This window comes from Amphibalanus amphitrite, unplaced genomic scaffold, assembly GCF_019059575.1.
Source record: "Amphibalanus amphitrite isolate SeventyFive unplaced genomic scaffold, NRLGWU_Aamphi_draft 000463F_arrow, whole genome shotgun sequence".
NCBI lineage: Eukaryota > Metazoa > Arthropoda > Thecostraca > Balanomorpha > Balanidae > Amphibalanus > Amphibalanus amphitrite.
In genome coordinates, this window is record NW_024881957.1 from 177,330 (window position 1) to 190,442 (window position 13,113).

Consider the following 13,113-nt stretch of genomic DNA (forward strand, 5'->3'; position numbering starts at 1 on the left):
TCCTTAGTTCCTTCCTATTCCATAGCGACTGATAAAAATGATGAGCTTGAAACTCTGGACTCCGCTATCTTCACCCCGATGTCGGGTATTTTTATTCAGTGTCGTCCCTTAGTGGAATTCATAAAACATCAGACGGAAGGCGACACACAACACTGGTGACAAACACCTCTGTCATTTTAGTGTCGTGCAGCGTCGTGAACCGACACCATAAACGTTTCTTAACACTCAACTTGTTTGAACACTCTGGTACTTTGCCATCGCATGCAACTTCACGGAACAGAAAGAGGCACTTAGCTTTAAAAGGAAAAGGTTGAGTGGATATAAGTCAGGGACATAGGTGCGTCTAGCGGCGACAGAATAAAAGCGTTGAAATTGTGTATGCTTCAGGTAACGGTTCGATCTATATCGCACCCCATATATTATATGAACATCACAGGAAACAGTTTCAGTATCATTACCGCTATACAATATACATAAATAACAATGCGCCAGAGCTGCATAAATATGTCAGACAGGAATGCAGCCGAAAAGTGACAGAGCAGCCCCAGGGACTGCATTGCTGTTGTATCTTTCAGTTAGGTTATTTCAACAGCAGTTAAATCTTAGCTGCAGCTAATGGCATTCCTTGTTTCACATACCAATAACACATTGCCTCAGAAATAATTCATTATACAGATATTCAATGTCATCTCGACCCATCTCGCCTTCAACACGTATGACATTCAAGCTCTAAATGTGCGCAAAAGTAGATTATCTTCTGCGTAAACACAATTAAACTACCGCGTCTCCATCATCCCACGCCAGCCGGCACCGAGCTCAGCCAGTCTGTGGAGCCGCCGAAAGACGCCGATCCCCAGGGCTCTGGACAAGGAGACGGCATTAGGCTGATCTTTGCCGTGCCAGCTGAGGGCCATTCGTCTTAATCTACCGGCTGACGCATAGCGCAGCTCAAGCAGCGCGGCCTTCGGTCCAGACGGCACATTACCGGCTCGATGGCATCGATTATGGGAGAACGGAGCCATATGCTTCCACACGCACCGGGTGGATGCGATAATTATGCGTGCTCCATGTCACGACATTCATACAGGAGAACCACAGAAACTATTACAAATATCTACGCAATGTTGTAAATACAGAGACGCAAAGGGCACGACATATCACGGCATAGTGAAATTCGAACAAATAGATAATTAAGCAACGAACAGAAACCCTCTGTCCACGCAGTGGACAAAAACTACATCAAATATTTATACACATAAAGGTCTGGTACAGACACGTTTATTTGGTAAGGTACCATTCTTGCTTTGGTACCCAAATCCAATGCAATTCCGATGGAAAGCGACTGGTCAAGACACAAATTCTTCTGAGCACAATAGTCTAGAGAACAAAACATCAAAATGTCACAGAGCAAATCTACCAGGCATCTACACATATTACAAAGCTCTATCCACTAGATGTTACAGGAGCCTTTTCCACTACCCCGCGGATGCAGCAAACACATCGTTAACACACATCATTACACCAATACGGCGAGTCCAGGAAGGTTAGCGCCTCGCCAATGACCGATCACCTTCTCCAGGGACCTCGGCGAGCGGCAGGGCATGCCACTGCTCCGCTGCTCTGTCCGGCACGGTCACTCCGTGCTCTGTCCTCCGGCGCAGCGCGCTGCGTCCACCAGCGCCGGGATTCACCCCACGCCCTGTCTGGACAGTAGCGCTGATAACCGCTGATCGGCGAGCAGATACGTGCTCAGGGAACCACGCAGCCCGCGGACCGACTCCCAGATTTGTCCACAATGCTTCTGTTCAGGTTTGCTGGTCACGTGACGGGTGACATTGGGCGTGCGCGGCTTTGGTTGACCCTCACGTGACAAGACTGCGTTAGAGAGTCGGCGGCGGTGTTGAGTCATGTGACTGACTAATGGGGCGGATGGCTCAAACCCGGCTCTCGGGGCCCTCAGTCACGTGACAGAAGGACTGACGCAGCGCGGCCAGCTCGCGGGCACACTCGTGGCCGTAGACCCGGCTGTACCAGTCAACAGAAAGACCCCTGAAAACGAGAACAAAATCGGTCAGTTGGAGTCAGCAATATGCGGACATCCCACCCAATCACCTCTATCAGCTGTAATCTCAAACAGACGCCTATTGACCATTGTGTTGGGCGGCTCGCTCATGCATACACATCAGAGCGATTCACGAGCATTGGGCGGCGGCAGCCGGATGGCTCGCACCCGCTGCATGCAAATCCCCCATCACCGCCTGGCCCATGAATGGCTAGTGGACGGCCAGCCTTTCCATGATGAACCCGAGCAGCCGGGATGGCCTCTGACTCGGCCCCGGACGGCGCCATCAATAGAAACACTTTGCAATTCACATGGTCGGCGCCGCCGGGGAGGCTGCCGTAAATCAGCACCGCACTCGTTCCCCCGGTCATTTGCAGTCTGACGAGCGGCGCCGCAGCACGCCCGGGAACGCTTAGGCGCCGATTTGGGTCGGTGGCGCCGGCCGAGCCACTTTACGTGGGCGGTCGAGAGGCCTGTTGGGACGATTGGTTAGCGCGTGGGGGCGGGGCGACGCACCTCTGTTCGACTCGCGAGAAGTGGGTGACCTTTGACCTGCCGGAGCCGCAGGGCTCGACCAGGTAGCGCGAGGCGAGCACGACGCCGCGCCGTGCGCCGCTGCCCGCTGGCGACTCTGGAACGGAGAAACGGGACGTTCAGGCTGAGGCCACATCAGAGACGACGCGGCGACACAGCCGGATTATTCCGCTCAAACACGCATGCGACTATTCGGTTCAACAGTTGAAATGGGAAGCACAACAGTCAACATCCAAGTGGCTTATTCTAGATGCAAGCGAGATTGCCCGCAAACCAAACATATCCAAGCCATATGGCAGAACTAATTGGCATTTGTCTGTCGCTGGAACAAACACGCTGTATAATTTACTCCATGACAATCACAGTCCAATGCAACTGAGCCAGACCCCGACCGTCAACATTGTTCCACAATGGCACCACACATTCGACCAGCGAGATTACAGCGGGCTCGGTTACACAGCTGTCGCGCAAACTAAATGAGATGTCTGCGTCCGCATGGGACTAATCTGGTTGTCACCAGCGAGCAGCCAGTCTGACTGGTACCATTAGCTCGCTTGGACTCGTAACAAGCCAGTAGGACTGACAGCTGGGCCGAGCGGGCTCGACTTCCGACCGGAAATTGCCAGCGACAAGTTCCGAGAGAGAAATACCGGATCTGAGGTGGTGTGATCGTAACTGTTACATGGTAGTTAAATGTCACTGTGTGATGGTTATATCTTGGCGGGATTCGTATTCAGGCTAGGTACGTATTAAATTACAAAGGGAGACGGAAAGTTGGCGAGAGCTTAGCCCAAATTGCATCAACGTTGGGGCTTATATAACAGCCAAACGGCAAACGTTTCCTGGGCGAGACGGCACAATTTATATCGGCTTTGGCCGGTCGGCCCGCATGGCTCGGCGGCGGGTTTAGGGCGGCTCGCGGCGGTGACGGGGTCGCCAGCGGAGAGCTGTGCCGAGCTGCGCCAGCCGCCGCCACCGCCGGCCGGTCGATAGGGCCGACCGTGAAGCGGGCCTGGTCACGACAGCGTCGCTCCACTCGGCGGCTCGGCTCGAGTGGGCCGACAGCGTCACTTGACACCGAGCTAACCGCGTCAGACGGCCAACACGGGCCCACCCGGCGCGACGGCACCGACCCGGGAGGTAAACACTCGAAACGGCGCGATATCGCCGACATCTGAAAACAATCCTTCGGTCACTCACCGGGGTGTTCGATGGACGTCTCGACGAGCGCGCACGCGCCGCGCGCCAGGTCGGTTCGCCACGCCCTCAGGACGCAGAACTCTGTGGCTGGCAGGGGCGCTGGGGCCGATACAGCATACTGGTACACCTCAGCGTCTTCAGCGAGCCGCTCCACGACCCGCCACTTGACCACGCGCATGTTGAACGCGTGCCGCTGACGGAGGATCCTCTGGAGCGCCTCGGACGGAGGTGCCTCCACCTCAACTGCTGCCCTCCACAGGCGCAGCCGGTGTCCGTCGCCGACTTTGCGATAGGCCAGCTCCACGTCCGCGGTGGTAGCCGGCGGCAGCGGCGAGGAGCTCGGAGACCCAGAGAAGACGGAGAACGCTGACCCTCCGTTGGTAGAGGGAGTGGTGGGGGTAGACGGACAGCTCGCACCGGCCGGTACGCAGGGCACGGTCACCCACCCCCGCGGCTTGTCACGGGCCTCCCTGACCAGTGCCGTGCAGCAGGAGTCGGTGTAGGCGCGCCACGAGCCCGGCTGCTCCTCCGTTCCCAGTGAGGAGAGAGCCACGGGCTGGGACACGTCCAGGTAGGAGAACCGACACCGGGAGAGCAGTGCGGCCGGCAGCCGGAACAGAGCATCACCCTGCGGAGGAGAGGCGGGTCGGTCAGATGAAAAGACAGTATCGGTCAGAAGACGGAGGCACACTGGGGTAAGATATCAGATGGAAGACAGAGGATTTTAGTGGCAGAAATAGCTACGATGATAGAAATCGAACGTCACATGGAATATGACCCAGTAGTAAGAATACACATGTGAGCCCATCAGGAAATGAAATGTCAGACGGAGATCAAAACAAAGGTCATGAGGCGGACGGATGACAATAGAAAAGCTAAATGATGATGAAAAGCGTGGGACAGTCATAAAGCAAATGTAGAAAAGCCCCGTGTAAGCCGCTCGGCGAATGAGTGGAATTACAGGGAAAACCGATGTGAAAAATAAAGCAAACTATTTTTACGATGGTTAGGCCCAGAGCCCTTCATCTTTTAAAAGAAGCCTCTTTTAGTAAGATCAGTAAGCTTGATCTCGACCAATATTCATCGCTCCAACGCCCTCAGCTAATCCAATATCAAGCTACAAACACCAGAACATCTAACGGCTCATCGTTCCGGAACATAATCAGCGACCACCGCTCAGATCAGCGATCAAAGCGTCCGCTGCGACCGGAGCTCTCGTCCACTCACCTGTCTGATCAACTCTGCCAGACACTCGTGAGCTGCGCGGTTCTCATCGAGCTCCCTCTGAGCGGGCAGGCCGGCCCGGCGCGTGCGGCGGGGCGAGGCAGACGAGGAACGTTTGGATGTGACCGCCAGCACGGAGGGAGCCAGACACACGGCCAGGTTGTGCGCCGTCATCTGGTTGGCTTCGGAGGCGGCTGCTACCTCGCCCAGGAAGGTGAGCAGGGTTTGGAGGGCCAGGCGAGATTCGTCCGGTAGAAGAAGCAGTGCGCACCGGACCAGGTCCAAACGCAGCTCGGCCGGAACATCTGAGGGACAGAAGCCATACATTGGTTAAACAGATAGCGAGTAAATATTTATAATTTAGTTGAACATTGTAAGGAGGTAAGCCGATAGTTCTTACAAGCTATTTCACAAAAATGACATGAACTGATTAGGAAATGCATTCGCCATAAAGGTATAATAAAATCCGGCGTTATGACGTCTAATGGTGATGTAGAAAGCAGATTTAGGAGTTTATGGCGTCGTCGCAACTAATAAAAGCTGACAGAGTGGTCATACAATAGCTAAGCAAATATGGAGTCACACCTGACCTTTCAGACATGACGATTTTAGCATAAGACGGCGCCAGGTTTTTAGTTCGAAGGGTATAAAATACATCCCACAAAATTATATTGTTAAAACAACTACGTTCTCAACCAACTTTCATTCTTACATTGGTAGATGGTGATGAGCATCTGTGAGACTCGCGATGTGAGCAGCACCTCCGGCAGCTCTCTGAGGTACTGTTTGACCAGGTCGGCCACGTCGAACGCGCTGAACCCGTCGAACGTGACCTGCTCCTCGTCTCCGGCCGCCTCGCATATCAGCCTCAGCTGCTGGATTCGCGAGCGAACGCCAGACTTACGAAACAGGCCCACCTGAAAACCAGAGCGGAAACGGTCCGTGGTAAATGCTGGAAATGTCACCCACCAATGGTCTCCCGAGGCCCATTCTTCACCCATAAAGGCACTCCTCGTCGATATCGTCTGCAAGTGTGTGCGTTTAATTGTGCCTTGCGTCGACATCGATGTTTGTCTTTCTCACGCTCTATTGCGGTTCGGTAACACGATATTTGGTCGGCAAACAGCCGGGCCGGACGGACGGGGCCAGTATCCACCGTCGGCGCAGGGTTCAATAGTTGTGGTGGGAGGAAGGGATACGGGGCGCCGATGGGCGACAAAGAGCGACATTCGGTGGTTGATTGGGCGGCAGTGGGCGGCAGTGGGCGGCAGCGGAGACAGAGGACGAGAATCAGCGACATTGTGCCATAATTGCGGGCGGCAGATGGCGGCGACACAAGAAAATGAGGAGCCAATCACAGGTGATGGAGGACAGAAAAAAAACGAGCGAGAATGGCACGAAAGAAAAAGCTGGCAGGGAATGATAGAGGGACTGATAATACGAACGTCCACCATCGTTCGCCATTGTTGGCTAGCGTTTACCGGCGTTCACCGAAGTTCACCAGGGTTCAACGGCATTTTGCAACTTTTACCAGCGTTTACTAACGCTCGCCAGCATTTAGCAGCCTTCAGCGTCATCCTCCATTCCACAGTCCTCACCTGCTCTAGGGCCGTTCTGCGGAGCATCTCGAGCGCCTGTACGACGGGAGCGGGTAGCGGTCCGGCGCCCCTCTGTGCCACCACTGTCAGAGGCACTCCGAACACTCGCCGGGAGCGGTAGTCGGGGTCGGCGCGCCGCCGTCGCATCAGCTTGGGCAGCTCCCAGCCCCAGCCGGCAGACTTGGACGGGCAGTAGCGCTGCACGGCTGTCGTGATTCTGAACGGAGGGTGAGAGACTGTCAGCGCTTTGTAGGTGATGGAGACTGGAAGCAAGCGTTAGCACTAGAAGCCGGGAGTTACGGACAGCGAAACTTCGGAAAAGTAATAATACTTGACGTCGAGTGAAGCCTAAGCCCCGTTAGCTGAGATGAGCTCTCATCATTTATATGCAGAGCTTTGTTGTCGAGATAGCAAGAGCTGGAGGCACTCAAACGGTAGCCAGGGTGCTCTTCAGAATAATTAATGCTGTCGACCTATTTGATTATGCAAACGGCAAAAACACAAATATCATACTGAATGTTCAGAATTGTCCGACGTTGAGCTTTTGCAGCAAAACAGACTGAGCAAATGAAAACGAAGTTTCAATCCGTAGCCATTTGAAATTTGATTTGTGCCTCACAGCGAAATATCTTACATCCGGCCAGCCAATTGCTGATTGAAGCGCTGCAGAATATTAAGCATCGGCAAGCTATTGATAGGTTCGACCCACACTATCTTTACTGGATTGTATCGTAAATAAATGATTTAATTTATTCAGTCGGCTTCGAACGTCTCTGTACCACCGGTTCCCATCCGTCGTCATCTTCGCTCTTCACCTCTAACCATCTCAGTTCGTCCCGTCTCCGTCCCGTCTCCATCCAGTCTCCGTCCCGTCTCCGTCCCATCTCCGTCCCGTCTCCGTCCCGTCTCCGTCCCGTCTCCGTCACGTCTCCATCCCGTCTCCGACCCGTCTCCGTCCCGTCTCCCTCGTTTTCCCATCCGTTTCTCCTGTCTCCCCTATCTCCCCACCCGTCTCCCCGTGTCTTCCCTTGTCTCCTCGTGTCTCCCTTGTCTCCGTCTCACCTGAGCAGGGCGTGGTTGCGCAGAGACTGGATCTGACCGGTCGTCAGCTGGGAGACGGGGGTGTCTCCTCCGTCCGTGGGCGGCAGAGGAGCCGAGCCAGCCGCGCTCTCCCTCCGGAAACTGTGCCACCGCACCACGCTCGACCTGAGCACCAAACGGGGGATGAGGTCAGCCGCAGAAGGTCAGACGGACGGAGGCACAGAGGTTACATAAACACTGTCCGGGGAGGCGCCATCAGTTGGCTTTGGCGAACTCGTGCAGGTAAGCTTCGCCGATGCTCAAGTGGATGAGAATTTATATAACTAGAAAAAACTTGCGTGTCGAGAGGTGTCCTGGATGAAAATACCAAGAAGGGCCTGGTACTCTGAGGTGGCTGGGCCTGACAGCACGGTTGACTAGATCGAACGGCACATGGAGACGAAGATTGCCTGGGGACCGACGGCCGCCAGTTTTAGCGCTGGCCGCTGAGCCGTGAGAGACGAACTGCGGCTCGGGGCCCGTGTGCCAATGTCGCAATAAATTCCACTGACCAGAAATACAGACCGGCGCGGCGGCTCGATGGCATTCAGAGATGGCCGAATCGACCACGCGACACTCCCAGCCACTGCAAATGTCAACTCGGCAATTATTTACACCGGTGTTAATGCTGGGAGGCTCTAGCACCGGCCGCAGTGCAGGATTTCAGCCGCCTTAGGGGGTCGCGCCACCGGCCATTTATATGATTTACGCTAATCCAGACTGGGAAATGTTTCTCGGCCGAGCGGAGCAGACGGCGGCGGTGTTAAATTCCATCGGGTCGGCCCGCGGCGGCGAAATGGCAGTGCGCCCGACCAGAACGGACAGCGCGACAGCGACACATCGATTGGATGGTCCAACAGGCGGCTCGGGCCAGACACTGGACAAAAGCGACCCTGGCCAAGACATACAGCCGCCACTCAGTAATAGCCATTTGCTACAAAAGGCTGATGTCTTTTGATCATGGTGCCATGTACTCCTTCTCTTTTCAGCATTTTATTCGACTGTCGACAAAGGAAAGAAGAAAAACTAAAAAATACTCAAAGAGATTGTCACTCCAATCGATATATTTCGTTAACAAAGTTGTTTTGCAGGGGAAAAGTATGCTTCTTATATCATCAGCGTGGGACATATTCGGGTTACAGTAATGTTCATAACGCTTCCCCTGAGTGCAATAAATTTTCCTGCTCTGGAGAAGGCGAGTCGCCAGCCCTCAGTTCACAAACATGCCTGAAATAATGTATAGATGCATAACACGAAAGGGTTGTAATATCACTATGGCCTATTTGATAAATACATCTAAATAGGAGCATTTTAACCCTCGCCCTGGCAGGGCATTTTTCATAACACGGCCTGGCAGGGGGGGGGGGTCGATGCGACCCCCCTCGCGATTGGCTCCTATGGCACCTAGAAACACCAAATTCGGTAGGTAGGTGGGCCCCCTGGAGTTCTCGCCCCTGTGCAAATTTTGTTGCTCTAGGTTAATATTTAGGGGGGTTTTGGGGGGGTATCAATGTAAAAATTTCGCTAAAAACAGGTCAAACGTTTTTCGCTTATAACTTTTGATCTAATTAAGATAGTGCAAAAAGAAAAGCACCAGTGAACTCAGCACGTCAAGGCGCGTCGAATGATATATTTTTTAGCTTGCTTAAGTATACTTAAAGTTTTTCTTAAATTTTAAGTAAAGTTAAATTAATAAATTAAGTTAAAGTTAACCCAATTGCATCATATCGCATATCATTCGATTCGGCTGATCACCAGGAACACAATGGTACCATTTTTTAAGCTCTAGCGTCATTATGTGCCAAGTTATTGGCAAAAACGTCATTTGACCTCAGTTGACCTCATTTGACCTGACCCATGGATAAGTACACCAAACAAAGAAGCACCAAGTGACCTGCTGTTGAGTACTGTGGTTTCAAAGCACAAAAGTGATAGAACGAAGCGGATATCTCCAGTATTTTCCGAATTTAGTATTTTCCCATAGGCTTAACATTACGACGTAATGACCTCTAACTGACCTCAGGTCAGTGACCTCAAAAAACCCGAACTATATGTTATACAACTCGGTGAACTTAGCACATCCTGAAAGTTTGAAGGAAATCAGTGCAAAACTGTGAGTTGGACAGGTGCAAAAATAAATTTGAAATTTGACCATGACCTTGTACCGGTTTTTCTGACCTGGTGACCTGACCTAAGGTCACCCGGACCTGAAATTTTCAGGTCATATGTAAAAAGGTTGCTCCATAGGCTGTGCCAAATTTGGCGGCGCTGCGCGCCGCCGTTTTTACGCTATCTTCGAAAAACCTTAGGGGGGGGGGTCGCATCGACCCCCCCCCCCCCTGCCAGGGCGAGGGTTAATAGGTCATTGATCATAGCTACACGAAGTAATATGGTGCCAGTTTGTCAATAAACGACAATCATACTCAGAACAACACTTCGACTGCCTGTCATCTCCCTCTAACGTGCCTAAGTCCATATTGGTGCAAAAATACGCGGCCACCATACGATCATAGCCACAACTCCGAGCTCGATTCGCCCGGCTATTGTCAAAGTGTAATCAGCTCCTATTCCTCGACCCTGATAGGGTGTCTGTATGCCTATACCTGAGAGCCACGAACCCCATTTTCCGACCGGCTGTGGGTGTGTTTCTGTGCCGTACCTGCGCTGCCTGCCGTCCGCCTGGTCGGGCGACGTCGCCCCGGTCGAGGACGCCAGCGAACACTCGGAGCCGTGGTCCAGGGTGTTGGAGCAGCTGTTGGATCGGTTCCTCCACTGAGCCAGTCCGGATATCATCGGGCCTGGAAAGAACCGAGCCGTTGTAATACTTTATATCGTAGAAGGCGGGTGTCTGGCTTGCTTGTTGACGATATAAGCATACCATGCTTAATGTCAGTGTGTGATGTAATATTAGTCCATTGCAAAGCTGTAGATTGCAAGACCTGTAAGGTTCTGACGCAGTATAGTACATTGCAAGCTTATTAATTTAATTGCTGGATGCTAGCTAAATGAAACAAGGCCTTCACTGGATTGCTGTCCTACATTTACGTAACAGCGACGTTATAAATTATTCAGGCGCTGAAATGTTCGCGACAAAGCTGGCACCACCAGGGACCACTCCGTGAGGCGTCAACTCACTCGAATTGGCCCGGTTCTCGCGGACGCTGGACGGTGAAACGTCCTCCTCCTCTTCCTCTGTATTGTCCACGTAGCTGCGGTTGTAGACGATGAGTGGCGCAGGAGCACCGGACTGCGGCGTACATGACGCGGACTTGTGCAGTGGTGGAAGGGCTGCTTCGCGTAGCTCTTTCCTTTTCTTCAACTTGTCTGAAATTAAACGAAAAGTAGGTGTTGAATTATATACGAGAAACGTCTAGCCTACTTGACAGCTTAAATTTGTTTGTTTGTTTTGTTGGGTTAGGCTCTTTCGGTCCAATGAGACAACTGCAGAGCCGGGAGGATGATAGGAATTAGGGGGAGTGGTCTGGTCAGGCACCCTAGTGAGTCGCCGGGCTGAGCTGAGTCCATCCGACCAGACCCCCCCCCCCCCCCAAGCACTCTCTGCACCCGGCTACGGGTGCGCTCCCTCGGGAGCAGCGGTGCCGTTCCAAGGGAGCAGCCCGCATGAGTTGAAGTTGCCTGTTCAGCCCGGAGTGGGGGTTGCGGCGTGGAGGAGAAGGATTCGATTGTCCTGACGATGGAAACGGCGGACGGGCGACAGTTTAAATAGCTCGGAATGTGCTTAGACCAGCGGACATCAGCATCTGAGGCACGTACTTTGTACTTTCTTTCTGTAGGCGCCGCTCTCCTGGCCCATGTTGAGGCTGCTCGGTCTCCAGCTGGCCGTTGTCCGTCGGCCGAGCCGCACGCTGCCTCCACGGAGCCAGCGGCTGAGCGGGGACGGCTCCGCCGGCTCCGCCTCCTCCTGTCCGCCCAGTCGCTCCAGCGACAGGGGCGCCTCTATGTTCGAGATGGCGTACCCGTCGCCCTTCGAACCACCTAGGTGGCGGTGGCTGTCACCTCCGGGTGGATCCGTCTTCCTCCTCCGTCGGCGAGCTCGCATGCTCTCGACGCGTCGAAGGAAGGCGGCGGCGGACTCCTGAATCCTATCTCGACTGCTGCGGCGCGGCTCCTGCGCCACAGCCGCTCCTACGCTGGACTCAGAGCTCAGGGTGCTGTTGGAGCCGCCGCTAGGGGCGCTGCTGTCGGCGGTGGCGCCCAGAGTCGGCCTCATTCGCCAGCGCTGCGAGTGCCTCCCGTACAACCACGGGTCACCGGAGGGCGCCAGCTGCGCCAGCACATCCTCGTGCACCTGGGGAAGACAGTGACGTCACGTCAACACCTGGGGTAAGCGATGACGTCAGGGCACAGCCGGGGAGGGCTCGTGATGTCAACATTTGGCTACCCTACCAGCTGGGGCATTCCACGATAGATCGTACCAGGCCCGTCACCCTAAACCCTCAGATTTGAATGAAAATTGGTACTAGGGGTAATCATAGGCTCCAAAAACACCTGCCAAAATATCAGACTTCTCAGATGAAAATTTTTTGAGTTATATTGCAAAATATTTTCTAAACTTCAGATTGTAAGGGTGAGTTTTACGAGCTATAACTCAAAAACGAGCTAGGCAAGCAACAAACGGTAAACAGCTTTGAACTAACGATGAATCAAAGATTAATACAGCTTTTTTAAAATTGGAAAGAAAAGCTTTACATATTGAAAAAGTCGTAATATTTTTTTTTAAATTGTCTATAATGGCCCTTGGGACCAAAATTTTTGCCATTTTTATTTCTTCAAAATAAACTTCAGGTCATTTAAAATCGACATGCAAAAAATTAGAAAGGTGTTCTTTCTTTAAGTTCCTCATTTTAATGCATACAAAATGGGTTTCCGGGGGGTCGGTACGACCCCAGCTCGCCGTTTCGCCTCTAATGGAGCTAGAACCTTGCGGAAAAAAAACGAGAATGTGCGCCGTTACAAGATGCATCGAATGATACCACATTTTAAGGTCTCGGGTTTATTGGTGAACCCTGAGGTCATTGCAAGTGACCCAAATTACGGGTCCGGTTTTTGGTAAATAACTTCGCAACAAATGGTCACAGAGCCGCGATTTTAGCATCTTTGTGTTTGCCTAGCTCCGGCGCGTCGAATGGTATACTGTTTGTTCTGGTGAGGTCAGCATAAGTCGCTGACCTCGGGTCAGCACAATGCCGTGTATTTGGCTCCGCTCCCCGACCGGGTGGCCCAGCCGGCAGCCAGCCCCCGGGCATCACGTGACCGCCCGAGTCCGCGGCAAAGCCAACCAGCGCGGCGCTGGACAAACAGCGCCGCCACAGAGATGGTTAACAGTCGGGTCAGGCCACGAATCTGGGTGAATGATATCATATTGCACATCATTCGATTCGCAAGGTCTTCCCG

The 13,113-nt window shown here is 53.0% G+C and overlaps 1 protein-coding gene across 1 annotated transcript in view; it reads right to left on the reverse strand.

The window, feature by feature from the left end:
- Positions 1 to 60: 60 nt before the first annotated feature.
- The window catches only part of LOC122391957 (stAR-related lipid transfer protein 13-like), a 33,119-nt gene continuing 20,066 nt past the window's right edge, over positions 61 to 13,113 (reverse strand). The window contains exons 2-11 of the mRNA XM_043386338.1: positions 11,473 to 12,007; positions 10,834 to 11,022; positions 10,358 to 10,496; positions 7,681 to 7,824; positions 6,619 to 6,835; positions 5,733 to 5,937; positions 5,024 to 5,325; positions 3,797 to 4,424; positions 2,579 to 2,693; positions 61 to 2,049 (exon numbers count right to left, since the gene is read on the reverse strand). Coding sequence (XP_043242273.1) covers positions 1,935 to 2,049; positions 2,579 to 2,693; positions 3,797 to 4,424; positions 5,024 to 5,325; positions 5,733 to 5,937; positions 6,619 to 6,835; positions 7,681 to 7,824; positions 10,358 to 10,496; positions 10,834 to 11,022; positions 11,473 to 12,007 — 2,589 coding nt within the window. The 3' untranslated portion in view covers positions 61 to 1,934. The remainder of the gene's footprint in view (positions 2,050 to 2,578; positions 2,694 to 3,796; positions 4,425 to 5,023; positions 5,326 to 5,732; positions 5,938 to 6,618; positions 6,836 to 7,680; positions 7,825 to 10,357; positions 10,497 to 10,833; positions 11,023 to 11,472; positions 12,008 to 13,113) is intronic.